Source organism: Callorhinus ursinus, unplaced genomic scaffold (assembly GCF_003265705.2).
Source record: "Callorhinus ursinus isolate GAN/ISIS: 27379988/994484 unplaced genomic scaffold, GSC_fseal_2.0 scaffold99, whole genome shotgun sequence".
Lineage (NCBI taxonomy): Eukaryota > Metazoa > Chordata > Mammalia > Carnivora > Otariidae > Callorhinus > Callorhinus ursinus.
The window spans coordinates 147,573-173,581 of NW_027397161.1; the positions used below are offsets into that span (position 1 = coordinate 147,573).

At 41.3% G+C, this 26,009-nt stretch overlaps 1 protein-coding gene across 1 annotated transcript in view; it reads left to right on the plus strand.

The window, feature by feature from the left end:
- UBE3C (ubiquitin protein ligase E3C) overlaps window positions 1–26,009 on the plus strand; it is a 118,998-nt gene that overhangs the window by 914 nt on the left and 92,075 nt on the right. The window contains exons 2-3 of the mRNA XM_025859133.2: window positions 22,270–22,323; window positions 25,455–25,529. Of these exons, the coding sequence (XP_025714918.1) occupies window positions 22,270–22,323; window positions 25,455–25,529 (129 nt within the window). The remainder of the gene's footprint in view (window positions 1–22,269; window positions 22,324–25,454; window positions 25,530–26,009) is intronic.

Sequence of the window (26,009 nt, forward strand, 5' to 3'; positions counted from 1 at the left end):
AGGGGGTCCGGCCGGGGGTCCGGCCGGGGGTCCGGCCGGGGGTCCGGCCGGGGGTCCGGGCGCGCTGCTGGGCCACCTGCTCCGGGTGCTTCGTAGAAGAGAAGGGCTCTGTGGACCGGACTCCGCGGCAGTGCGCGCGCCTTCCGCGCCAGGAGCTGCGAGGGTGCCGAAGGGGGAAGCCTTTCCGATTTCGGGCTGAGGACACCAGGTTTCTTTTCAGGCGTGAAAGCTGGATACTTTATCATCCTTGACTTGTGATAGCGGTTGCTCTTAGAGTACTGCCCAAGGAGTGTTTTCTGTTGTAGAAAGTGAACGGGTGTATTTGTTCATGTCAACAGTCTCTGAAACCGAGGCAGAACTCATCCTCGGCCACGTGCTTGAATCCAGAGCTGTTAGATTATTCTTCACCAGCTTTCTGGAAGCATTGCTGGAGAGACTCCAGGACCGTCTTTCTGTTCGGCTTGGCCCTGTATTAGTCTTTTAGTTGTGTGGGGTAAGGGGGCACCGGCTGCGGTCGCTCTGTGTCCTCTCTGATGACTGGCGTCTATCGATTCAGGGATGTTGCTCATAAATAGTTCAGGGTTGGCGTTGCTTCATCCCTTGTCTCTCACCGCTTCTCCACTGTCCTGGTTAGGGTTAGGGTTAGGGTTATAGGCTGCCTTTTCTGTCTGGTTTGGTGTTACCAGCTTAAAAATAAAAGTGTGGTCTGCGTACTTGTTTGAAAAGTTTAAGTGAATCTGGTTAGTTGATTGTTTACCAAAGAATTTTTTTAAATGTCTTTTAAATGCTTTGTATATTCTGTTTTGCTTCTTTATTAGTATGTTCTGTAGGTTACACTTAAATAACTGGATTGACATATAATCCTTGGTGGGTGCTCAAATCCAAGTAGGAACATCCTTTTAAAATCGGGCTCAGGGTGTGGGGTGTGTGTGTGTGTGTGTGTGTGTGATGTTTTCCTAGGGCAGAGGAAGGGAACCCAGTGGGGAGTTGGGAGAGAACTGTAATTTTCAAGCCGTGAGATTTGCATGGTAGTGATTGGTTGAAGGTAGCTGGCTGCAGGACTAAGTATTAAAACTAGGTACTGTGTAGGTATGGCAGGATTGGCATGGGTCATATTCAGTGGTTTGGGTAGTCATGAAAATTACAAATGAGATAGAGGTATTTCTGCCCGTGGAGTGTAGAAGAGGCCTTGGGGCACCTCCGGGCAGATCTAGGGTACAGGTGAAGCTGGTGACAGGTCGTCACCTCAGAATCCATGTCACCTCTTGTGACTTCTCTCATAGACAGGAGTGCCCCTGCATGCCCTGCTTGGGTGCTGTTTTCTCAAATAGTCACACAACTCAAGTCTGAGGAAATTCTTATCTATTGATCAGAATCTCAGGGGGAGATTGCACATCTTGTTTTTAGCTGTGCAAAACAATTTTTTTTTCTTTTTGATTAAGGTATAGACTAAACATTAACTGTACGTGCTTTAGGTCATGTCCCTAGAAGAGCTTGAGGAGGTCACCTTGGTGCAAGTGAAATTGGGGGGGGGGAGGAGAGGGCAGGGAAAAGGGGTCTTCTTGCTTGGAGTCTAGCTGTAGCCCAATCCCACCAAGGACGCGGGACCATGGCTGGCATCACAGAACTGTCCTTTCTTGAGGTAAGGGGGCTAGAATTTTGTAATTCTGTCTGCACCCCCCCATATCAGTTGGTCTTTGGCTGCGGTCCGCCGTTGGGTTGAGGGTGGGAGTGTGACACTGCTGGCCCTTGGCTGAGGGCAGTTATCCTGGGAAGCTACTAAGGAGCCAACAGTAGTTAACACACAGCAGCTGGGGGATGGGTGCTCTGGCCTGGAATCTGGGTGAGAAATCAACTGCAGGTTCAGCTGGAAGGATTTTTACGAATGACTGCACCCTTGTGACCACCCCCCCAGTCAAATAACATTCCCAGCATTCCATAGGCTCCCTCCTGCTGCCTTCCATTCAATATTCCTTCTCCCAAAGATAATTGCTATTTGATCTCTGTTACTGTACATTAGTTTTGTCTGTTGAACTTCGTGTTAATGGAGTCACATACAGTTTGTTCCTGTTTTGGGGTTCGCATTCTGAGAGGTGGAGGTCATTCTCCTTGTTTTGTTGCAGTGTATGAAAACAGCATAGTCGATGCATTCTGTTTTTATGGTGTCTTCTGGAGGGCACACCCGCTCATATGCTGGGTTATGCACACACTTAGCTTAGCTCTAGTGCACGGACCTGCATTGTCTGAGGCCGTCCGTGGCCTCACTTCCTTCAACATTTCTTATTGTCAGTCCTTTAATTTTGGCAATTCTGGTGGGGGTGTAGTTTCATTGTAGTTATAGTTTTAATTTTGTTTCCTGGCAAAATTGTCGAGCACCTACAAATGCATATTTTCCTTAATTCTCTTTGGGTACAATGTAATTCCTTCCCCTAATTTATTTTTTATTTTTTAAAGATTTTATTTATTTATTTGAGAGAGAGAGAATGAGAGATAGAGAGCACGAGAGGGAAGAGGGTCAGAGGGAGAAGCAGACTCCCTGCTGAGCAGGGAGCCCGATGCGGGACTCGATCCCGGGACTCCAGGATCATGACCTGAGCCGAAGGCAGTCGCCCAATCAGCTGAGCCACCCAGGCGCCCTCCTTCTCCTAATTTAAAAGGCAAAAGGTTATAAGGGTTTTTCCTTCATGTATTAAGTTATTTGTAATTTACCTCCTTTCTTGAGCTTGGTGGAAAACTGAATATTGCCACCTTTTGAATACATCTTTTCTTTTTCCAAATTAAATGAATATTTTTAATGTTTATTTGTAAAGGCTCTGTGTAGCATCTGAAACGTAATAAGGAAACTTCCATGCCTTCATTATAATCTTGTTGGAGAGATAAGACTTAAACAATTAGAGTGCTCGCTTCGGCAGCACATATACTAAAATTGGAAAGACTTACACAATTAGAAGTCAAATAATGGTAGAGAATAGTTACTACATTGTAGGTTTCTGTTAGGGCTGGTCCAGGAAAGGGTAGAGCTGGTTGGGGCTTAGCCTTGAAGGATGGATAGAATTAGGGTTGGTGGGAAACAAGAAGGGTATTCTAAGTGAGTGGAAGGGTACACACAGAGTAAGTATATACTGGACTCCACTGATTCTAAGTTACACAGTTTCCTACTTTTTAATGTTTCTGAAATCAGGATACATCTTGGTGGCATGACATAGTTAATGGGTAGTATTTTTTTTTTCCTTTCTTGTAGTGCAGAGAAGACTATCTTAGGGACCGTTCAATTACAAGTATAGAAATCCACTGAAAATTGATTAGTAGGGGGAAAAAGTGTATGGGAAGAATATGATGGTATCTCAAAGAATGTAAGGACAGGAACATACCCAGACACCAAGTCATCAGCACCAAGGTGGTTACTCTTGGTGTTGGGCTGTGCTGTCTCCTTCATTCTTGGCTTTCTGCTGACTGGCTTTCTCTCATTTACTTGCATGTGACCTTGGCAGTGTATGATTTCCTAGTTGAGGCACCCTACTGAGATCGTTGGATCTCAATTCCCATTTCTCAGGAGAGGGAATCTGATTGGTCTGGGTCAGCTTCCCACCTGATGAGCTGAGTCTGGGATGGGGGTTGGAATCTTTGGTACAAATAGAGCAGTCTAGATGTATGAGTTGTAGAGAGCAGATTCTCCAAGAGGAGGAAGTGGTTGTTGAACAGAATGTCTGGGTTTCTGTGGACATAGGTAGAGATGTGTAACAGGCTATTGATTGTACATGTATGAAATGAGGGAGAAATCTGGGCTAGACATGCAGATTTAGTAGTTACCAACAGATAGGTGACTCAGAAAGAAGTCCCTAGGGAAGGCCTGGAGTTTGGGGTGGGGTGTGGCTTGTGGCATATTGTAACATCTAGTAAGTGAGGAGATTATTTAGGAAAGAATCACACCTGGCCTGGGGCTGGGGCAGATGGGGGGAAGCGACCACAGAGCCAGGTGCTGCAGGGGTGCAGTGAGGGAACACTAACAAATACGAAGCCCAGGGTGACTTTATGGGGTAACAGGCCACAGGGTAGTAGGACTTGGAAGTCAGACTTCAGTACATCACGGAGTGAATGGGGAGTCAGAAAGTGGCTAGATCTTTTTTGAAAAGGACCTGAAGAAGGTTGCATTCAGGGTCTAAGGAAGGTTTTGTTTTTGGGGGGATGGGAGAAACTTGAGCAAGCTGCAGGCTGGGGAAGGGGCGGGTAGCGGAGGGAGGCTTTGCAGAGCTATCAGAGTCCTGGGGGAGGGGGCGGGAAGAAGTAGGTGTGAGCAGAAGAGAAAAATGTATTTTTTAAATATTTTATTTATTTGTCAGAGAGAGAGCCCAAGCGGGGGGAGCGGCAGACAGAGGGAGAAGCAGGCTCCCCGCCGACAGGGAGCCCGATGCGGGGCTCGATCCCAGGGCCCCGGGATCATGACCTGAGCCGAAGGCAGACTCTTTCTTAACCGACTGAGCCTCCCAGGCGTCCCGAGAAAAATATTTTGAGCTTTACAGGGAAGAAATGGATGTGGATGTGGAAAAGTTTATTTTGTTTTTTTTAAAGGTTTTAGTTATTTATTTGTCAGAGAGAGGTGGGGGGCACAAACAGTGGGTGAGGGTCAGAGGGAGAAGCAGGCGCCCCGCTGAGCAGGGAGCCCGATGTGGGGCTCGATCCCAGGGCCCAGGGATCATGACCTGAGCTGAAGGCAGTCGCTTAACGACTGAGCCACCCAGGCGCCCCTGGAAAACTTTAAAGGTAGGAGGAAGGAAATTAAAATTTCTTTCCAGCTTTGCATAGACAGTTGAGGAAGAGTGGCAGTAGAAATATTATTTCTTTTTGTCCATTGCTTTAAAAAAATAGGACTTTATTTTCTAGAGCTTTATAGAAGAAAGTCAAGCAGATGGTACAGAGTTTCCTTTTGCCCCCTCTCCTCACATTTCCCCAGTTATTAGCGTCTTCGTTAGTGTGGTTCATTTGTCATAATTGATAAGCCAATACTGATACATTAATGTTCACTCTTTGTGTTGTATTTTCTGTGGGTTCTGACAAATGTATAATGACATATTATCCAACCTTAAGAGTATCATACAGAATAGCTTATTGCCCTAAAAATCCTCCCTCCTTTACTTACTCATCCTCCCCCATACTCCCTGCATCCTGTGGTATGAGTATTTAGTTTTATAAGAAACTGCAAAACTGGGGGCGCCTGGGTGGCTCAGTCAGTTAAGGATCCAACTTGATCTGAGCTCCGGTCTTGATCTCAGGGTCCTGAGTTCAAGCCCCAAATTGGGCTCCACACTGGGCATGGAGCCCACTTAAAAAAATTAATAAAAAAAAATTTAAAAATGGGCAAAAGGTAACATATACAGATGGCATATAAGCATATGAAAAGACACTCCACATCATGTGTCATCAAGGAAATGCAAATTAAAACTATGAGATACTACTACATACCTATCAGAATGACCATTGCTATTTTTTTTTTAAGTTGGCACTTGGTATATGTGTTGTCATGCTCCTCTGTGTACATTGCAGTGGAAAATAAAACTCTTACAGATCTGGCATTAAGTAGAGTAAAAATGTTTTCTGAGATTAGATTTAAGAATGTTAATTTATTGTCAGGACTGGTTTTATTACATTACTGTTTTATCTAGCAGTACCAGTTCTGTTCTCTTGAACATAATTGTTGGTAGCCTTCATATATGGGACCAGAAAACTGGTTCCTTGTAGCAGATAAGGTGAGGAATTCTTGATTTTGTTCTTAGGGAAATCAAGCGGACTAGAAGGCTGTGACTATTTGTCTAACTCCCTTTGTACTTGTAATCAGGGCCTAGGGTGAGGCAAGCAAGGCAGCTAAGGCACAGAATTCAGGGAGGCGCTCACTCAAGTTGTACAACTGCAGGACTTAAGGGGGCCCTTACTCTCTTGGCTGGCCCTGCACCCGCGCCACCCGCAGAGCAAGAACCTCCTTAAGTCTTGTTCTCCAGGCACCTAGCCTCACCAGTCCCTGTCCGGCTGTGCACACTGAAGCTGATTTTCTGGGTTAGGGACTTGCCCACTGAGTCCCTTAACTAAGGTAACACATAGGAAGTGTCATAGGACTGCACAAGAGCCTCAAAAGAGTTTATTGCAAAAGCAATAGGGAGTTTTCTTCTGTGACTTTCCTTTTATTCTTATAACTTTTCGTAGAATGCAGACAGCTAGAAGTTTGGAAGTTAGACATCTTATTCTTAACAGTGACCTTGATTTTATGCCACTGTAAGAGTAGCCGCTTTCTACATGTTCCTGTTCTCCAGCCGTGGCCTCTTCACACCTTCCTTTATTTACAGCGTTTGTCAATGGGAAGGCAGGAGCGGGAACTTTCTTCTGTTGGCTTGTCTCCTTATAGTTCATTGCCTTTCGGGGTAATCAGGTTAAAGATGGACATGCCTGATGGTGTAAATTGGCACAACCTACTTGGAGGGGGGGAGCAGTTTAGCATCAAAAGTCTTAACAAGGTACATCCCCTCTAATCCAGTAATTCTACTTTTAGAAATTAATCCTAAGGAACTAATTTGACAGGTGCATAGGAAAGATGTATGGGAAAAAATGATGATTGTGGCGATAGTCATCATATTAAAAATATAAAACAACCTAAATGTCTAACGGTAGGAAATTTGTTAAGCAGATGGTAATATAACAATGTAATGGAATACTATACAACCATTTAAAGTGGTCATGATGTTTGCTTATTAATATCTATATTTTAGTGTCTGTTATATTTATTAAAATGATTCATTGTTTATGGAAATAAGCAGATTACAAGACAGTACTGCAGTGAGCATTTAAATATTAGTCTAAGCAATCATGATATTGGGGCGCCAGGCCGGCTCAGGAGAGCATGTGACTTTGTTGTTTTGTTTAATGATTTTTATTTATTCGTCTGAGAGAGAGAGAGCATGAGTGGGGGAGAAGCAGGCTCCGCACTGAGCAGGGAGGCCGATGAGGGGCTCGATCCCAGAACCCTGGGGTCATGACCTGAGCTGAAGGCAGGTGCTTAATGACTGAGCCACCCAGCGCCCCAAGCATGCAGCTTTGATCTCCAAATTGTAAGTTCAAGCACCACATTGGGTGTAGAGATTACTTAAAAATAAAATCTTAAAAAAACAAAAACCAGTCATGATATCTACTTTACCACTTTCTTAATTTCCAGTAAATGAAGGACATGTTCTCTATTCCAGTGTAATGGTGGCTTAAAGCAGTACATTCTTGCCATTTCAGTCAGTTTTGTGGGACAGGTATCTGAGGGCAGCTTGTGGGGTGGTTCTGGCTCAGCATCTCTCAGAAGCTCAGGTGTCTGAAGCTCTGACTGAACTCTAAAGCTCCTGCTACGCGCACATCTCCTGAGGGCTGCTTGAATGCCCTCATGACGTGGCATGTGATGTGAGAGGGCAGGAGAAAGCAGCAGGCCTGTACGAGGTGGTCCTGAAGGTCACATACGCTTTCGTCCTATATTCGGTTTGTCCATCCAGTCCACCCTCAAGGTGAAAGGTAAAGTTAAGTTCCACCTCTTAAAGGCAAGCAGCATCAAAGAATTTGTGGAAATATTCTAAAACCACAGAAGGGGTGTCAGTTTTAGCTAAGTTGTAAATGCTAATACCACATGACTTATATATGTTATTTTTCTATCTCAGCCTATTCAGATTTAAATATTATGGCTTTCCTTTTCTTCTATATTGAGTCAGTAGTTACTAGCTATGTAACTATTATGTAAATAATGAAACAGTTATAAAGCAAAAATTGTTGACCAAATAATTTTTCAGTAGACATTTTGATGAAACTTAGTTGACTCGGAGACAACTTTGTAGCTCTGTGCCTTGGAAACTTAAGCAGATGATATTTATTTGCAGCAATGTGAATTTACTTAGGTCATTTACCTCTTTAATCCAACCACCCTTGGAGAAAAGGGGGATATGCAGTTGGGCGGGGGGGGGAGTAGATAATTTTGGAGTGAGCGTCACCATGACAACCGTAGGGCATGAGGCAGACACACGTGGATATGGAAGAGAGGTGAGTGAAGTAGGAGAGTATCGTGGTAAATTTTTGCTCATTGGGAATTTTTTTGGACAGTCCTATACCAGAATGAAGGGAGGAAGCTTGTTTTCCTTTTCTTTTAGTACTGTGTGTGTCCTGTTTCCAGAACTCTGGAGTTCTGGCAAATGGTATAAGGTTATTGCCATAGGCTTTTGTGTGCTGGACTGGGTTTCTTACTGCTGTTTATGTATGCACATTGTTGCCATCAGTGAGAAGGAGTTGTCCAGCCATGGAGGAGTGGTATTCACCTACAGATTGTTCAACATGGCTGGAGTCAGGGTAGGAGAAGAGAAGGCTGGGGACGGGCAGTCGGGGGCCAGATCACAGAGGGTTCTGGGGGTCACACTTGGCATATCCAGGCACACTGGTGAGCCAGTGAAGGATTTTAAGCATTGAAGTGAGGTTTTGGGAGAGATGAGTGCGGGGCAGTACAGGTGGTTGGAAGCCAGGTGAGAGATAGGTGTAGCCGTGCAGAAGAGTAATGAGGGCCTAAAGCCAGGGGGGAGGCTGAGTGGAGCGGAATTGAAGAGCTGTTGAGGAGGCAGAATTGATGAGCTCTGCAACGAGAGGGTCGCTCCAGGTGTTTGGGATTACCAGCCTGGATAGTGACTCCGGGAACCAAGAGGATGTTCCCTTCCTAGGGGCCTGTGCAATGTGAGATGTTTGGGGATGTTCAGGAAGCACTGGTTGGGACCTTTGGGTAGACCCTGGGCGTCCATCAGTAGGTGGTTGAGATTGTGAGATGCACCGGAATCCTCGGGAAAGCGTTCCTCTGAGAAGCCTTGTAGGGTCAGAACAAAACTCTGAGGGATGCCAACATGTACAGAGAAAGCAGAGAAAGGGGCCATGCAGTCAGGGCCTGGTGAGCAGAAAGCCTGCATGTATGTCCACACGTGGGTGGCCACACTCGCCATCAGACAGCAGTCGTTACTGACGGAGGCAGAGTGTGCAAAAGCAGGGCTCATTGGAGGACCGCGTGCCTTATGTATGAGGCTTGACTTTGAGGCTCTTTGTTTTGCTCTAGCCGTTCCTCCCTATCTTCTGTCTGACTCTATGTTATCCCAAAGCTGAGAGTTAAGTCATTCAATCTGTTTTCTAAAATTAAAATTTTGTTTAATTTTTAAAAATTACTATACATGCTCATTGCATGAACTTTGTATGAAGTATATATGTTTATGCTTTATTTTTGGATGTTTAGGTTATTTTTATTTTATTGTGAACAACATCTTTAGAGCCAACAATTTATCATTATTTTTTACGTTAAATTAAAAGAAGTTGAATTGCTTGGTCAAAGTATGCACATTGTAAAGGCTTTTGATACGCTTTGTTCTCTAGAAAAAATTGTATCGGTGTGGCAGTTACGTGCTGGCTGCACATCTTTGCCTTGCTGTCAGCCTCGGAGGACATTTTTGTCTCCAGGGAGTCCCATTTCTCTCTTTCCTTGTTGCAGTGACATAGGAGGCTGTCCTCCATATTTGTCCTCCTGCAGGGCGTTTGGCTTGTTGTGCCCCCTCATTTCTCTGTGACTCCTGGGGGCGTCCGCACTCCATGTCACATCCTTCCGAGGGAGACAGCAGAGCTCATCAGGTCCAGAACTTGAGTGAAAACTACCAAGCTCAGGACCCCTGGTCTGTTCTCCATGATGCTCTGCTATGTCGTGTAGCCTGCCTGTCTGGCGTCTGCCTCCCACTTTATTTAACGCTCTCCTTTAACCGCGGGGGAAGTCGAGGAACATGGATGGCCTGCAGGCACTGAGAAGGTGGTTCTGATAAAATCCTACATCTTTTTTAAACTAATTTTCCTTACAATGAAACTTTAAATGCTCTAATATTTTTAAGGAACATTAGTAAACTCTAGTGTGTTGGCAAGCAGCATGATTCATATCACATCTTTGCTACAAAATGTGAAATTGTTAAAAGTACAACGGAAACCGGAAGAAATGTTTATCTCCGTAACCAACGGTCTGTGATTTAGTTGCTTATCTTTTTTGGGCCTCTCTTTTTCACATCTTGTAATATGAAAGTTGTAGTTCTTGATAATGAGAAAGTCAAACTGAATTATTACAGATCTTCCTTGCCTAAATAATGTTTCCATTTCCAGTCTCAAGACGAGGGGCCTTTGAAACAGTGTTAACTTTTTTTTTAATTGAAAAAAATTTTAAAAAGTGAAATCCAGCTAAAGGGCTTATAATGAAACCTTCCCCTCACTGAAATTCCCAATATCCCCATTAGTACCAGTTTCCTCAATGTCTGTTCAGAACTAGGCTAAACATAAATATATTCCCCATCACTTTTTCAATAAAAATGAGGGAATATACTGTTCTACTTAGTGTTGTAGCTTAGTGATGACTCTTTAGGTCTCGGTAGTTCTGTTTTCACAGGTGCATGCTATTCCACACATGGTTTGTGTCATGTAACCACTTCCCTATTTATGTGTGTTTCTGTGTGTCTGTGTGTGTATGTATCTATAGGTTATTTCCAGGGTTTTGCTATTAAAATGGTGCCATATTTACCATCCAGTTCTTATATAAGAAAAGGAAATCTTTCAGAATTTGTTATAATGGGATTAAACTATTGCATTTTGCTTTGGATACTTTATTTCAAAGTGAGCTCTTGTCTACTTATAATGTTTATTGTAAAAAAATTTAAGATATACTGAAATGAAGAAAAACTACCTCTTCGGAACCCTACCCTCCATTTAGAAATAAAACACTGCTACTATGTGGGTAAATTTCTTTCTAGTTTTTTTCTATATATTTGTTGAATTAGGAATCATATTGCACATTCTGTTTTATAAATATGATATTTAGTACTTTATTACTGTATTTGATGCCCCTTTAAATATTTTTTGCATGTACATGAAGTTGGTTGCTCTTATATTTTCATAGAGGCTCTTAGGGAAAAACCCACATATCATAGATTGTGTATTATTCACAAATAATACTTTTGCTAACATTTTAATTAACTCAAAAGGAAATGTTTTACTTGAATATTCTTTGAACTGTGTAAAACTGTGCTTATTATGTTAGTACATGAGAGTGGGAAAATACTAACTTAAAACAGGTGTGAAACTGATTACTCTATCTACACTGTTAAATGAAGTAAATTGCTAAAGGAAGATAACCCAAGTAGTGAAACAAAGGAAACTTTGTTGTTTTTAGAAATCAAGATATTAATAAGCCTGCTAGCATTCCTTTTATAAATGATTAGCCCATTTGAGCATTTGGTGTATGGAAGTCATATTATATAAATGTACTTTGACTTCAGTGACCATAATGTTTTTTATTCTGATAGTTAATGAAGTCTAATTTAAACTATATATGACTTAACATTTTAAAAAACTTCATTTTGTTACTACTAAAGGTATCTGCATTTAAAAAAGGCATTTTCCCCCCATTTAAAAACCTGTTTGTTAATGGTATTTTTGAAGTTTGGCCATATTTAATTTTCAGAGAAGATAAGATATTGTGCCTCAAGCTCAAAGATCAAATAGAGAGGTTTGCTGTAATTTACTCTTGTTTACATTTTGATGAAAAGGGTTAGTGTCACAGCGGTGGAGGTGAGATTAGCGTTGAAAGTAACATGTACCCAGACCTCCCGAAGAACAACAGGTTTAGTCATTCCAGAAACACTTGATGAGCGTGTTTTATGAAACTGGTATATAATTGCCCTTCGAATTCCTAACTTTTCTAGACCTGTAGAATTTAGAAGGTAAAATGTCTTCAAGTACATGTATAATAAGTTGGAACCAAAAACTTGTTAAGAATCAAAATCTGAATGTTCTTTTTACTGGTACTTTATTATTCTTTTCCTCCCAGCCACTTCACTGTGGATTTTTTCTTGGTTATGTTGAGCTGTTTTTAAAAATTAATGTTCTCCCATAGCTTCATTAGTTTATTTTTACAAAAAAGTGAAAGTATTCCATGGGCATGGATAATAATTCAAGCAGTAGGAAATAACAGTGCAAAGTAATCCCGGTCTCCCCACCTTTCAGTCCCCCAGTCCCTGATCCTGCGTCACACTCTCACAGGTTCTTGCCTGTCGTCCCGGCTAGTCTGCACACGGAATCGTCAGGGGCATGCTCTTCTCTTACTTGAGCACACTGTAGAGGATGTTCAACAGACTGTGGCACCTACCCCCTGAGAACACATCTTGGAGATGGTTGCAGTTCAGTGCAGGTGGATGGACTGCATCCCTTTAAAAAGCTGGACGATCCTCAGTGTAATGAATGTTTTGTAACTTAGTTAGCTGTCATGTATTTTAATGGCCGTTTACTGTCTTTTTTGGTAATTTAAGCAACATTGCAGCACATATCCTTGTATATGTGCCTTTAATATGTACAGGCTAAATTCCTAGAAGTGCTAGGTCAAAGGCTATGCACATTTTGAATTTTAATAGATTCTCCTATATTGCCAAGGCAGGCTTATCAGCAAATGAAAGTAGCTGCCGTCCTCTATAACTCACAGCATGCTATCTGAGTTTCTTTGCCAAACATATAGGTCAAAAAGCCTATTTCATTGTGTTTCTATTGCATTTTTTCCTCAAATGAGTAAAAATGAAGTTCTTCTGTTTAAAAGATTTTTATTTCCCTCTGCACTGTGTATAGCTTTTGCTAATTTTTCTATTTGATTGTAGATCTTTTTAAATTATTTTGGAGAGCTTTTACAAACAGTTGGTTTTGCATTGTTACAAATATTCCTATTTTGTCATTTTATTAACGTGTGTTATATTTTTCTGTGTAGAAAGTTCTTTTATGTACTCAAATTTATTTTTTAAATAAGTAATGACAAACAATAACAAGACTTAATGTGTGATATATCTTTCTTAAACTCTTATTCCACATGGGAGTTTTTTAATTCTCATATTATCTTCACATATTTTTATAGTGCTTTATACACACACACATACACAAATCTTACATCAATCAGGGATCTCTTGATGTGAAGACTAGAGATACATTGTCGTTTATTTAGGTCATGCAGTTTTTCCTATCATATTTATTGAACAGTACACTTCCTGTATAGATTTGAAATGCCACCTTTATCACATGATGAATCTGTTTCCATATGAGTCTTCCCGGAGACCCTCTGACGTTGACCTGTCTATTCATGCTTTACCCTTGTTGTATAGGTCACTGTTTATCCCAAAGTGTGTGATGATTTAGGTGGCATGTACGAAGGAGCATTTTAAAAACTTAGCAGTGTTTGTTTCGGTGTCCAATAGAAAAATATGACTAGGGTGTCAAACCTGTGATTTCTCTGAAATGCTAGCTCATGGTGAGATTAGAGTTAGGGAGCTTTGTGGTAAGCTAGGCTTGCCAGTGATCTGTCAGTATTCAGTGGTTGCATTTTGGGAATGTATGCATACATAATGTGGGCTCTGTATATAGTCTGTGTTGCTAGTGTGCATTTCTGTATACTGACTCTTCTTATGCATTGTTGTAGGTTTGTTTATTTTTCTAGCAGCATGATGAAATTTCACTTTCAGAAGCTGATAATTGTGTACTCGTGTGAGCTACACGTAGGTATTGGTAATAGCAAATTAGGATCATGCCTATGCCTTTATTTTTTTCCACCTAACTGCTGTGTCTGACATGCATGGGTTAGGTTTTATAACAACAGAAAATGTGTCATTTTTAAAGCCTGAAGGTAAAGATTGTCTTACAAATTAAGGCACTAAGGATAATTATGATTGTCATCATATATCTTCATTTATAATAAGGACCACGTTAATGACCCACTGGAACTAGCTTTTTAGTCTTGTAAACTTACAGCCTGCATAGGAAACACAAACAAATATGATAAAGATTTTTGAGGGGCGCCTGGGTGGCTCATTCGGTTGAGCATCTGTCTTCATATCAGGTCACGATCCCAGAGTCCTCAGATCGAGCCCCGGGTTGGGCTCCCTGCTCAGCGGGAGCCTGTCTCCTCTCCCGCTCCTCCAGCTTGTGCTCGTGCTCTCTCTCTTTGTCAAATAAATAAATAAAATCTTTAAGAAAAAAAAAGTTTTTGAAACGTGGTTTTTCATGCACTGGCTGAGAGAGAGAACCTATCCCATTATGAGCCAGATGTCAGTGTGAAACCACCACGCTCAAGCTTTATTTTGAAACCATAAGGCATACCACCCCCAACCTGTTAAACTTTTGGGAACAAACAGGAAAGGTTTCTAAATAGCCTGAAAGTAAGTGCAGAATGAGGTGGTGAGTTAAAATGAAAAGCTGAGAACACTTCGTCTGGGGCATTATACTTAATTGCAAAGGCTAGAGCTGGTAATTAGCAAAATACATGAAAAGTTATGATGAAAAGTGGTGATTAGTAGCAAAACAAATAACATAGTTGTTGAGATTCCTTTGTCCAGTGAGTTAGTTCATTGTTCACTTATAAACAATTAGGGCCAGTTGTTAATCTCCCAGGGAAGACAGACTTGGTGCTGCTCACTGCCAACCAAGGAGCTCACTGACATTTTGAAATCGGCACATCCTTTGCTGTTTTTCAGCTATGAGTTGAATAAACAAGTCCATGAAAACTTTTTTGTCTAACTCATAAATTAGAGGAAATCTTTTAAAATGTGTTGATGACTTCATGACAGACTAACACAGACTTAACATGTGCTGTCATGAGAAAAGCAGAGTTGGTACAGAACACTATGGTGGTTCAGTAGGAGGTTTGATCCGGTGTGTTCCAGCCCCAGAAACTGGACCCTTTCGTATCCAAAAGGCAGTTTTGTTCATCTCCAGGATTTAAGAGTAGTACCTGATAGAATGTCAGTTCATCACTCCTGTGACAGGTGACTTACCCCTCTAGCTTTGTGAAGATCTGAGCAGTAAGTACAAGCACCCACTTCTTCCTGTACTGAGAGCAGGAAGGTCTCGATAGTCACTTCAAGAGGAATGGCAGTTCTTTGTGGAGTCAACTTTTTACCTGAAGCCATGGGAAGCACACCTTGATTGTGGGAGTAAGAATTGCAAACAACTTCAAGAAAGTCTTTTGAATACCATATGTACAGAGTTAAGAGTGATGGCCTCCAGGAGTGTGGTGAGTGGATAGACGCAAGCCCCACCCGCTTTTTAAAAAATCATCACGAGAATAGTACTAAATAAAAGGACACACTCAGAAGATCAGGCCCTGGAGACTTTCTTGAAACTAAAGTTTGTTGAACCAAAGTCACACTTGGTGTGCTGGCTAGGAATTCATTTTTAGAATCCAGTTCTGTCAGGGAAGGCAATTAAATAACATTTGCCTGATGAATGATAAACACGTTAGTTAGTATTCTCTGTGTTGTCCAATATCAAAATTAATAAAATTATAAACTTAACCTCCTCTTAAACTTTACATAGCACCTCATACCCCTTTATTGTGATGATAAACAGTTCTTTTGCTTTGAGGGGCTTAGTTTCTGATCGGGCTTTTCATAAATAAATTTATTAGGTTTTTCTTGTAATTCAGTGTTTATTTTTTAATTTTTCTTGCTCAAGCTTTTGCCCACTAATTTTAGCACACATCAGTAGATGTTGTCTCCACCATATATTACTGTGAGGTGTTTGGTGATTGTTTTCCTCTTTCCTTCTACATTTATTAACTGAATTCTGCGAGAAGAGATTTTTCTTCTCTCTCATTTATATACTGGTCATTTATATAAGTATGGAGACACAGATAGATACACGTTTTACCATATACATTAAAGTCCACTACTATCATTATTGCATAACCACACTCCAGTCATAAGAGAATATTGGAAAAACCCAAATCGAGGAGCAGAGCCCAGGATATAAAAGACAAAGGTGGGGGAACTGTTATAGATTGGTATGGATTAGGAAGAAATAGTAATTAAATGCAGTGTTGGATCCTGGATGGGCTCCTAGAACAGGCAAAGATCATTAGTATAAAAACTGGTGAATTTCTAAGAAAGTGTGTAGTTTAGTTAGTAATGTTATGCCACTGTTAATTTCCTGCTCTTGCTGATTGTATTCTGGTTATGGAGGGAGCAGTGGAGTAAGAGAGGGATAAGGAAACTCATGTATCCTTTCTGCAAGTTTGTCTAGAATTAATTCAAAGTAGAAAGTTCTAAAACTCCATTTAAAGAATAATATTAAGTGATTAACAGTCCAGGGGGTATAGCTGTGGTGAGCCTTTGAAGGTGGTGGAGGAGCATCTCTGAGACGCCGGTGTAGGGCGGTCTAGTCGGAGAGGAAGCGGAGGGCTCCGGGCCCGAGTCCTCTTTCTTCGCCCCTCCCTCTGCAGGGGCACCAAGATAGAGGTCCTGCCTTGTCCCCTCCTTACCTTCCATCCCCTGTGCCTCGCCACGGCATGGTATGGAGAGGATGTGGTGGCTCTTCCACCGTTGTGGTCACACTCCCACTGGTTTCTGCTGTAACTAACTGTAGGCTTATGTTCTAGATTACTCTGCTGGCTTAGGCAGGATTTTGCTCTGGCGGTCTGTTTAAAGACTTCTTTCTAGGGGTGGGTTTAGCATGTCAAGAGCACCCTGGGGTTGGAGGAGCTAGTCTATCCATCTAAGCAGTCATTCTTCCGGGAGGAATTGGGAATTGGGCTAATCAACAGTTATAAGGGTGACTGATGACGTAAGGAGTACTGATGAGATTTGTAATAGTACTTACAACGTTTTTGAAATTGTCGACTTATTGAGGGTGTTTAGAACACTGGTATTATTGATTCGTCTGGCCAGTATTCTGATTTTGGTGGCACTAACTGTTGGTAGGAAGATGTAGGTCTTTCTGATGTCAGCCTCAGTAGATAAGGGATTTTACATTCTGTTCTCTCAATTTATCATGACTTTTTTTTTTCAACTTTAAAATCTTTCGAGCTTCAGATTTCCCAGCTGTACCTTTATTCTTTCTAAATTTAATCCTTCAGTCATTACATTAGGCACAATGCTAAATATCAGGATTATGAAGAATAAGACATAGGTCTTATTCTGAAGGAATTTATAATTTATTGAAGGAGAAACAAATACAATTAAGGTTACCTTTACTCTTTCCTCTCTTCAGGTGCACTAAGATAAAAAATGTTTTTCTCTTTAGACACTCCATTATGTCTGTAAGTGGTAAAATCCTAGAGCCTTTGTTGGGCACAGAAATCCAAACGCCGCTAAATATTTAGTATTACCACGCTTGTGTGGTTTGAGCTTGGTTTGCAGGGGAGCAGCCTGGGTGTCTCTTCCTGTCGGGTGTGCGCCCTGCAGGGCTGCTTCCGCTCGGACAGCACAGGCGTCAGAGTCTGCTCTTCCCTGCTTAGGGGCCTCACTCGCTCTCTGTTCCTACTCTGATCATTCATTACTTGCTGCTTTAGCTGATACAGTTCAAGTTTCATTTTCTTATTTTCTGCCCTGAAGCTAAAATGCACTCCTCTGCAGAATAATCATACCCACACGAGCACTCTGGCATGGTGTGCTGGAGAGTGATCTCCTGCAACACTTTGGAGGCAGCATCTTTGTAGAGGATACCTATGTAGCCTCCATGATTTTGACTGGTGCAGACACAGTCATTTTCTGCGTGGTGAGTTGTAAGCCCTATGTGCTAAGTACACTTCCACGAACGTCTTATGTGCCAAGGCAATCTCGTTACATTGGTGAACTCACCAGTTTATCATGTGGAGGAGTAGGAGAGATTGTGGTCTTCTAGGGAGAGCTTCTCCCTCATGGGAGAGAGGACATTTAAGTGGAGTCTCACCTAAGATGAGCGGTGCTTGCTACGTGTGTGTTTTGGGGTCAAGAGGGAAGGAAGGCCAGATTGGGCAGACGGAAGCAGGGCATTTGAGGCTTGAAGGACAGTTGGAGGGAGAGATGCACTTGAGGCAGCATCAGGGGATGGTGCAAGAGAAGTTGTCGGGAGAAAGAGGAGGAAATGTTTTGACCATAATGTTCCTGTGCTAAGACTGTTTGAACTTGATCCCTTAGAGCACATTGGTGGTACTCAAGTTAGGTCCTCAGATAGGCTAACCTGGAATAGACAATAAGGACAGTGTAATAGGTTTTGCATAAATTGGGTTAATTTAAATAACAGCATTGAGAAGAGATAGTTCTTATATTTATTAGTCCCTCAGGCCTCTCAGCGGCACTGAATTGTAAGTTTATTATCGTCTCCTTCCCCTCCGTCCTGCCGTGAGACAGGCTCCACAGCCAGCAGTAGAGCTCTCCGGTCCCCACCTGACTCTTCCACGACGGTTGCCGAGTCTGGCTCCTCCCCGGTCCTGCGACCGTGTGTTCTGTCCCTCTGCTGCGAAGTTTTCCCATCCTGTCACCCTGCGGAACACGTCCTTCCTAGTTGCCTTTCAAATTTGCCTTTTCTTCTGAGCGTTCTCTTAGTCGCTGAGGCAGAATAGGTCTCCTTTCCCCGCGCTTATACCCGGTCCATGCCTCTGCACAGGGGCGAAGACTGTGTCTGTCCTAGTCAGGCCTCCCCACTAGTGTCTAGAACTGTGTCTGGTACAAGGCAAGTATTCAGGAAGCAAGCTTCTTTTTTCTCCCACCAGACTATGAACTGCTTGGGAGCAAATGCCTCACTTACTTTTAAAATCTCTAGTGCTTGGCATGATACGTGATTCACTAAATATTTGTTGAGTGGATAAATGCACCCCCTGTGCCTCATTTGAATGCTTTTTGAATGGATACATTCTTCGAGATGGGGAACATACAAGAGACTCTGGTTCTGATCTGGAATTTGGTTACATGTTTAGGGGCTGCATATTGATAATTTACATCATGTGTAGACATCAGTTATGCACTCTGTCACACTTTTCTTTCTGTGCTGGGCTGACTTTTCATGGTAGCCTTTTTGTCCTGATCTTTTTGATTGCTTCGTTTGCCTTTTCTAGACATTCTGTGTCCCGTGGTTCTCAACACCACCTGCTCCCCAGGTTTTCTTGTCAAATTTTGAAGATCAAAATTTTTTTTTCTGTGGCTTCCCTCTCTCTTCCTTTCTGATACATCTTTCAGATTACTCATGTATAATGAAGACAAAGACTTGTTTAAATTTCCCAAAATGTAAAATAACAATTAATGTTCTTTTTCAAAGTAAATAGCATACTGCTTAGTGGGTTAAGCTCTAGGCCATCTGAGTTCAGATCCTGTATCTACCACTTTCAAACCTCACTTTCCTCATAGGAAAAATAATAGTACTTACCTCATAGGCTAGTTTTGAGGAATACGTGAATTAACCGAAGCCAAGGGCTTAGAATATTGCCTGGTGTGTGGACAGAAGCCTTCAGTCCCTGTTAGTTTTCCGTGTGTGGCACACGTGGCCTCCCTGTTAGTTTTCCGTGTGTGGCACACGTGGCCTCCCTGTTAGTTTTCCGTGTGTGGCACACGTGGCCTGCGCTGTCTTCCTGTGCTCTAGGGCACAGTAGACGGGCGCAGACGAATCCGTGTTGGCGGTAGATGGTGCTGCTGTCAGTCGGCTTTGCAGTGTGTCCGACTGGACGTAGGGGATTGGTCACCTCTCCCTGTAGACCGTTTTCTTTTCTTTTTAATTTTTTTAAAAGATTTTATTTATTTATTCATGAGAGAGAGAGAGAGAGAGGCAGAGGGAGAAGCAGGCTCCCAAGGAGCAGGGAGCCCGATGCGGGACTCGATCCCAGGACCCTGGGATCGTGACCTGAGCCGAAGGCAGACGCTTAACGACTGAGCCACCCAGGCGCCCTCGTTTTCTTTTGTCTGCAGAGTATTTAAGGGGCATGAGTACGCTTTGAAAGGCCTTATTAGCATTTTCAAAAACACGATTTTATTGTTGAAATTACGTATTGGGTGTGTGTGTGTCCATCCATTATTTTGGATTGGCTTGCTATACCTTATTTTTTTGAAATGAATTTGTCTTTTTTTTTTTTTTAAAGATTATTTATTTGAGAGAGCGAGAATGAGAGAGAGAGAGCACATGAGAGGGGGGAGGGTCAGAGGGAGAAGCAGGCTCCCCGCTGAGCAGGGAGCCCGATGCGGGACTCGATGCCGGGACTCCAGGATCATGACCTGAGCCGAAGGCAGTCGTTTAACCGACTGAGCCACCCAGGCGCCCGAATTTGTCTTTTGAGTAGGAAACGTTATAGCCCTTGAGCACAGGTGAGAGAATGACCCTCACATTTGTATGATGTCCTGTGTCCAGGGATTTGGATCTACAGGTAATCAAAAGTTAAGACTATTCACCCTCAGCACATCCAGCATTGCCTCTCTTGCTGTGGTGGCTCCTCCCATACCATGAGCTTCAAACTTAAGATAGAATTTCCAAGAAATTCCAGTATTCAATTAGAATCTAAGTGTGCTTTTTGATCCTGAGTACCTATTTTGATTTTTAAAATATTGCAACCTAAGTGCTGTGTTGCAGGTATCCAAAAGTGCTTTTCAGCTGTTAGGGTTATGCCGTCTTTTAGACTGCAGGGTTTGACTTAAAGGAAATGTTTGTTCGGTCATTTCATAAGTATGTGTTGAATACCTACACGTGCCAGATGTTGAAGCAGATGAAAGCAATAGTGTGGTCAGGGAAAATGAGGTACTGGAGCCTGTGCGGCTTTTAGATTAGCGAGGACTAGGAGCTTATCTGTACGTGGAAGTAAATGTAGTGGCTATTTTGCCAGCATGTACCATTATGTACCATGTTTTTAAGGTAAAATGTTGGTTTGTTGAATTTCAGAGAAATTTTTTTTTATTCACTTAGCCAACATATATAGTACATCATTAGTTTTAGGTGTAGTGTTCAATAATTTACCACTTGCATATAACAAACCAGTGCTCATCACATCACATGGCCTCCTTAATGCCCATCACCCAGTTACCCCATGCCCCCACCCTAATTTCAAACTTAAGTGTATTTTTTCATAGTTGTAACAGTGTATATTATTTTAAGGAATCTTGGCTTTTTAGCTCTAACCAAATAATGAACATATATTAAATCTGATCAAATGGAGATAAAAGGAAAGGAAAGCATAGACACAAACAGTTCTATTCGTAAATAAGGATACTGGCTAGAAATTTTTTTCTAGAAGCTTTCCCAAATTCTGACCATCATAACTTTGCACTTTTTACTTTAAATTTTCCATTCCCCCTCCTCCTTTTAATTAAAATTTAAAACAAAACATTTTTCTGACTTTGGTCATGTGGTAGATAAAGGCTTTTTATTTGAAATTCAAGAAATGAGATTATTTATAGTGGGAAATATCTGGAGGATTTCTTTCCTTTCTTTTTTCTTTTTTTAAGTAAGCTCTGTGCCCAATATATGGGGCTCAAACTCATGACCCTGAGATCAAGATTTGCATGCTCCATTGACTGAGCCAGCCAGGTGCCCTGGATTTATTTCTTTGGCTTTAAATTTTGTCAGTGAGAAACTTTTCATTCTGCACACTGTTTATTCACATATCAATGTATAATTTTAAATTGGCTTAATTACTTGCCTTCTGACACTGCTTTGATGTTGTGTTTGTTTTTGTTAAGAGGTCTGTTTATTCATTTTTATAATGATTCATATATAATGTCTTGGACTGTTAATTTTCTTTTGGATTACATTTATAAAAATAAAATGCCCATACACTATATAGACTTGAACAGTTCTGGGGGGAAGGAGGGTTATCTTTAAGTATTTTTATTTCATTTGAAATGTTTAAGTTTCCCATTTATTACTTTGGTTCCTTCTATATACCAGTAATTTTGTTCAAAATTTAGTTTTATGATGAAAAGAGAATTTTTAAAAATTCAGTAACAATACTCAATTTTGTTTCATCAAAAATTCATCAAAATGAATTCATAAAAAAATCAAAATTTTATTGAGGTAATTGTAGGCTCATGTGCAGCTGTTAGAAATAATACAGAAAAATCCCTTGTTCACATTGCCTGATTTCCCCTGGGGGGGGTTATATTTTGCAAAACTGTAGTATTATAATCACAACCAGGATATTGACATTGATATAATGCACTGATATTATTCAGATATTCCCAGTTTTACTTGAACTCTCTTGTGTGTGTAAAGAAATCAGATTTTATTCTTAGAAAACTACTGAAATACTAACTTTAATTAGGTCTGTGATCTGGCGGGGGGGCTGTTTAACCTCTTGTGCCTCAGATTTCTCATTAAGTCAGAATGTTTGTATGATCTTTAGAATCCTTTTTTGGTTAAGACATTGTATAATTTTTGTTTGAGAGTATTTTAGAATTTGAAATTAGCCTTCTTTATCTTTTCTCTTTTTGTGTTTAGGAAGAAAAGGCTTCTCTTTTACATCGTACTCAGGAAGAAAGAAGAAAGAGAGAGGTAAAAACAGTTTCGTAATAGTCTCTTTAAATAAGCATTTTTCCATAGCATTTAAATAAGTCTTGGCTTTACTGTCATACAGGTGTGTAGATATATGTATGTTATATGTGACATAACATATATATCTATTAAATTTTAGAAGCATTTCTGGATTTTTTGGATTTTATAATAAGTAATTTATTCTGGAACCAGTGTGGAAAAAGATGGACTAAAAGGGCAGTTTCCAGAAAGGGGGGGCGGGCAGGCTTTTATAAAGTTCACTTGCTTGCTTATGATAATGGTTTCTAGAAGATCTAGACAGGCTTAGTGTATCATGTTCATGTTTTGCCAAGCAAAAGAAGAAAACTCACTGTTAAGGCAAATTTCTTAACTATTTGTGAAGAAGATAAATAAACGAATGGAGCTAGTGACAGTTGTTTTATTCTTTATTTTATTTATTTATTTTTGTTTTAATATATTCTTTATTTTACATTTCACCTCTCTGGTGACAATTTCTCAAAATGGCTTTATTTTGTTGATTAATCAGCAATTATGGTATTTTATGGCCTACTTTTCCAGATTTTTGTTTTGTTTTATTTTCTAATAATTCATTCGTTCCTTTAACAAATATTAATTGAGAGCTTGATATATTCCAGGTACTGTGCTGCTTGCTGGGTATATGGATAGTGAATAAGATGGATAATGTTCTTGCTGGGTTCTAGAGCACAGATGTAAGCCAGTGATAAGTGCCATGAAGGCAGTGGAGTAAGGTGATAGTGATGGGGAAGGGTGTTCAGGGAAGGACTCTCTGAGCTGGTTAGAGTTGAGCTGATAACTGAAGGATGAAAAAGAAGCTGCCTTATGGAAAGCTGGAGGAAGAGCATTCTTGGTGGAGGAAACAGCAAATAAAAGGGTTTTAGGCGGGGTTTCTCAACCTCAGCTCTGTTGACATTTTGGACCAGATAATTCCTTGTTGTGGGGGCTTATCCTGTACATTTGAAGGGTGTTTAGCAGCATCCATGGCCTCTACTCTACCCACTAGATGCCACAGTACTCCCTCCCTCCAGGTGAGATAACCAAGAATGTCTCCAGAAATTACCAAATGTCCCCTGGGTGGTAGAATTGCTGTCAGTTGAAAATGACTGCTGAAACGAGAAATATTTATTGGTTGATGTCTTTTCATCTTTTCTGGAAAATTCTCAGCCTTCATATCTTGAGTAGTGTTTCTGCTCCATTCTTCCTCTCCTCTTCTTCTTGGACTCAAATTACGTACATATTTGACCTTTGCATTGTGTCATATATGTCTCCTATACTCTTCTGTATATTTATCCTTTTGAATATTTCTACTTTGGTTTGGATATTTTCTTCTGACCTAACTTCTAATTTACAGATTATCTCTTTACCAGTGTCTAATTGTTACATATATCTATTGAATGCTGAATTTCAGATTTTATTTTAATTCTAGAATTTTCTTTGATTGTTTCATTTATTTCCCAGTTCTCTTTTAATTTCACGAACATAATTATGGGTTATTAAAGATAATGTTTAAACTCCAGTTTTGAGACTCTAAAAGTCCCTGTCCCAGCCAAAAGGCTAGAATGCTACCAAAACTTCCTCCTTAGTGAACACCTGAATGAATAAAAATAAACGTTTTGAAAACTGATGGGACCATATATGGGTTTTTAATGAAGGGCTCTTAGAATCATCGTAGTAATGAATAGATTCCCAAACTAGGTTTAAGCTCAGGGGTTCCTTTGCTATAACCACTTGAAGCTCAGGAAGTACACTTGGGTGACCTGATTGGTGTTCTGCCGTCCTAGGATTGTGTGTGTGCACATGTGTATTTCAAGCCTGGCAGGTGGCATTCATAGAAGACATAAAACAATGTCATGTGGTAGGATGAGTACAGGTTTTAGTGTCACACTTGGCTCTGAATTCTGACTCTCTTAGGTCTTCCAGCATCACTTTATCTTCATGGAAATTTCAGCTTCTGCATCATAAAACGGGGAATAGTAGTTGTCTAAAGATGATTGTGCAGTGTCTCTCTTAGGGCTGGCACATAGTAGGCTTTCAAACAGTGGGAGCTGCATTGGTTACGGTGATGTGAAGAATGAATATTTTTGCTAGGTCACTGAAAATTTTAAAGACAGCCTTAATCAAAACTGGAATTTTCTGCTTTGAGATAAGAAAAGTGGCTTTCAAAATCGATGTTTGGGTTGTCTGTATTCTTTCTATACTTAAAACTAAAATTGTTATTATAAGTCTTACTATGCTGGTGGGATTGTGAAATGGTGTAGCCATTTTGGAAAACAGTCTGGCAATTCCTCAAATGTTGGTTCCACTCCTAGGCATATACCCAAGAGAAATGAAAACCTGTGTCCACACAATACTTTTATGTGAATGTCCACAGCAGTATTATTCATAATAGCCCAAAGTGGAAACAGCCCAAATGTCTATCAGGTAGTAAATGGATAAACAAAATGTGAGACATCCATATGGTGAAATATTAATTGGCGATTAAAAGTGTTACAGTATTGGGGCGCCTGGATGGCTCAGTCGGTTAAGCGACTGCCTTCGGCTCAGGTCATGATCCTGGAGTCCCGGGATCGAGTCCCGCATCGGGCTCCCTGCTCGGCAGGGAGTCTGCTTCTCCCTCTGACCCTCCCCCCTCGCATGTGCTCTCTCTCTCTCTCTCATTCTCGCTCTCTCAAATGAATAAATTAAAAAAACCTTTAAAAAAAAGTATAGTATTGATACGTGATACGGCATGGATGAACCTTGAAAATATCGTGCCAAGTGAAAAAAGTCAGACAGAAAAGGCCACATATTATATGATTGCATTATAAGACACGTCCAGAATAGGCATTCCCACACAGACAAATTTGATTAGTGGTTGCCAGGGATGGGGGAGCCAGGGCAGGGGTTGAGGAGTGAGTGCTAATGGGTACAGGGGGTTTTGGAGTGGGTGATGAAAGTATTCTAAAATTAGATCATGGTGATACTTGAATTTTGAATATTTTAAAAATTGGTGACTGGTACACTTAAAAGTGAATTTTGTGGTATGTAAATTCTATAATTTTTTTTCTTAAGTCTTTGCTAGCTAAATGTCATTTCACTATGACCCATTGTACCTCCCTCCTTCCATTATGCAGGAGGAAAGGCGAAGATTGAAAAATGCAATAATTATACAGTCCTTTATACGAGGCTACAGAGACCGGAAACAGCAGGTAAGTTTGCTTTTAAGCTGGGAAAGAATTAGGCATGCCAGAGCTTATTCTAAATATGGCCTCGGAGTCTTAGAAGTGGAATCCATTTTGTGGGTATCTTAGTACACCTGTGTAATCAAAGCTAATGTTGATAATAGTGTTTTCCCCAGTAATTAATTTTAGTAGTTTATATTTACATAAACATTTATAGACAGGGGAGTTTGAGGTGATTTTTAAATAATAAAATAGCAACCTGGGCCGCAGCTAAAGGTGGAAGTGTTGGAAGAGTCTTTGGGGGACTGAAGGGTCTTCCTTCCATCCCAAGTTTTCTGGGTTTCATTTCACCTTTCCGTGAGAACGTCCCGAATGGCGCCGGCTGCGGAACCCAGACTGGGAGCCCCGCCCCCGCCGCGCAGCCCCGCCCCCCGCCGCGCAGCCCCGCCTCCCGCCGCGCAGCCCCGCCCCGCAGCCCCGCCTCCCACCCCGCAGCCCCGCCCCCCC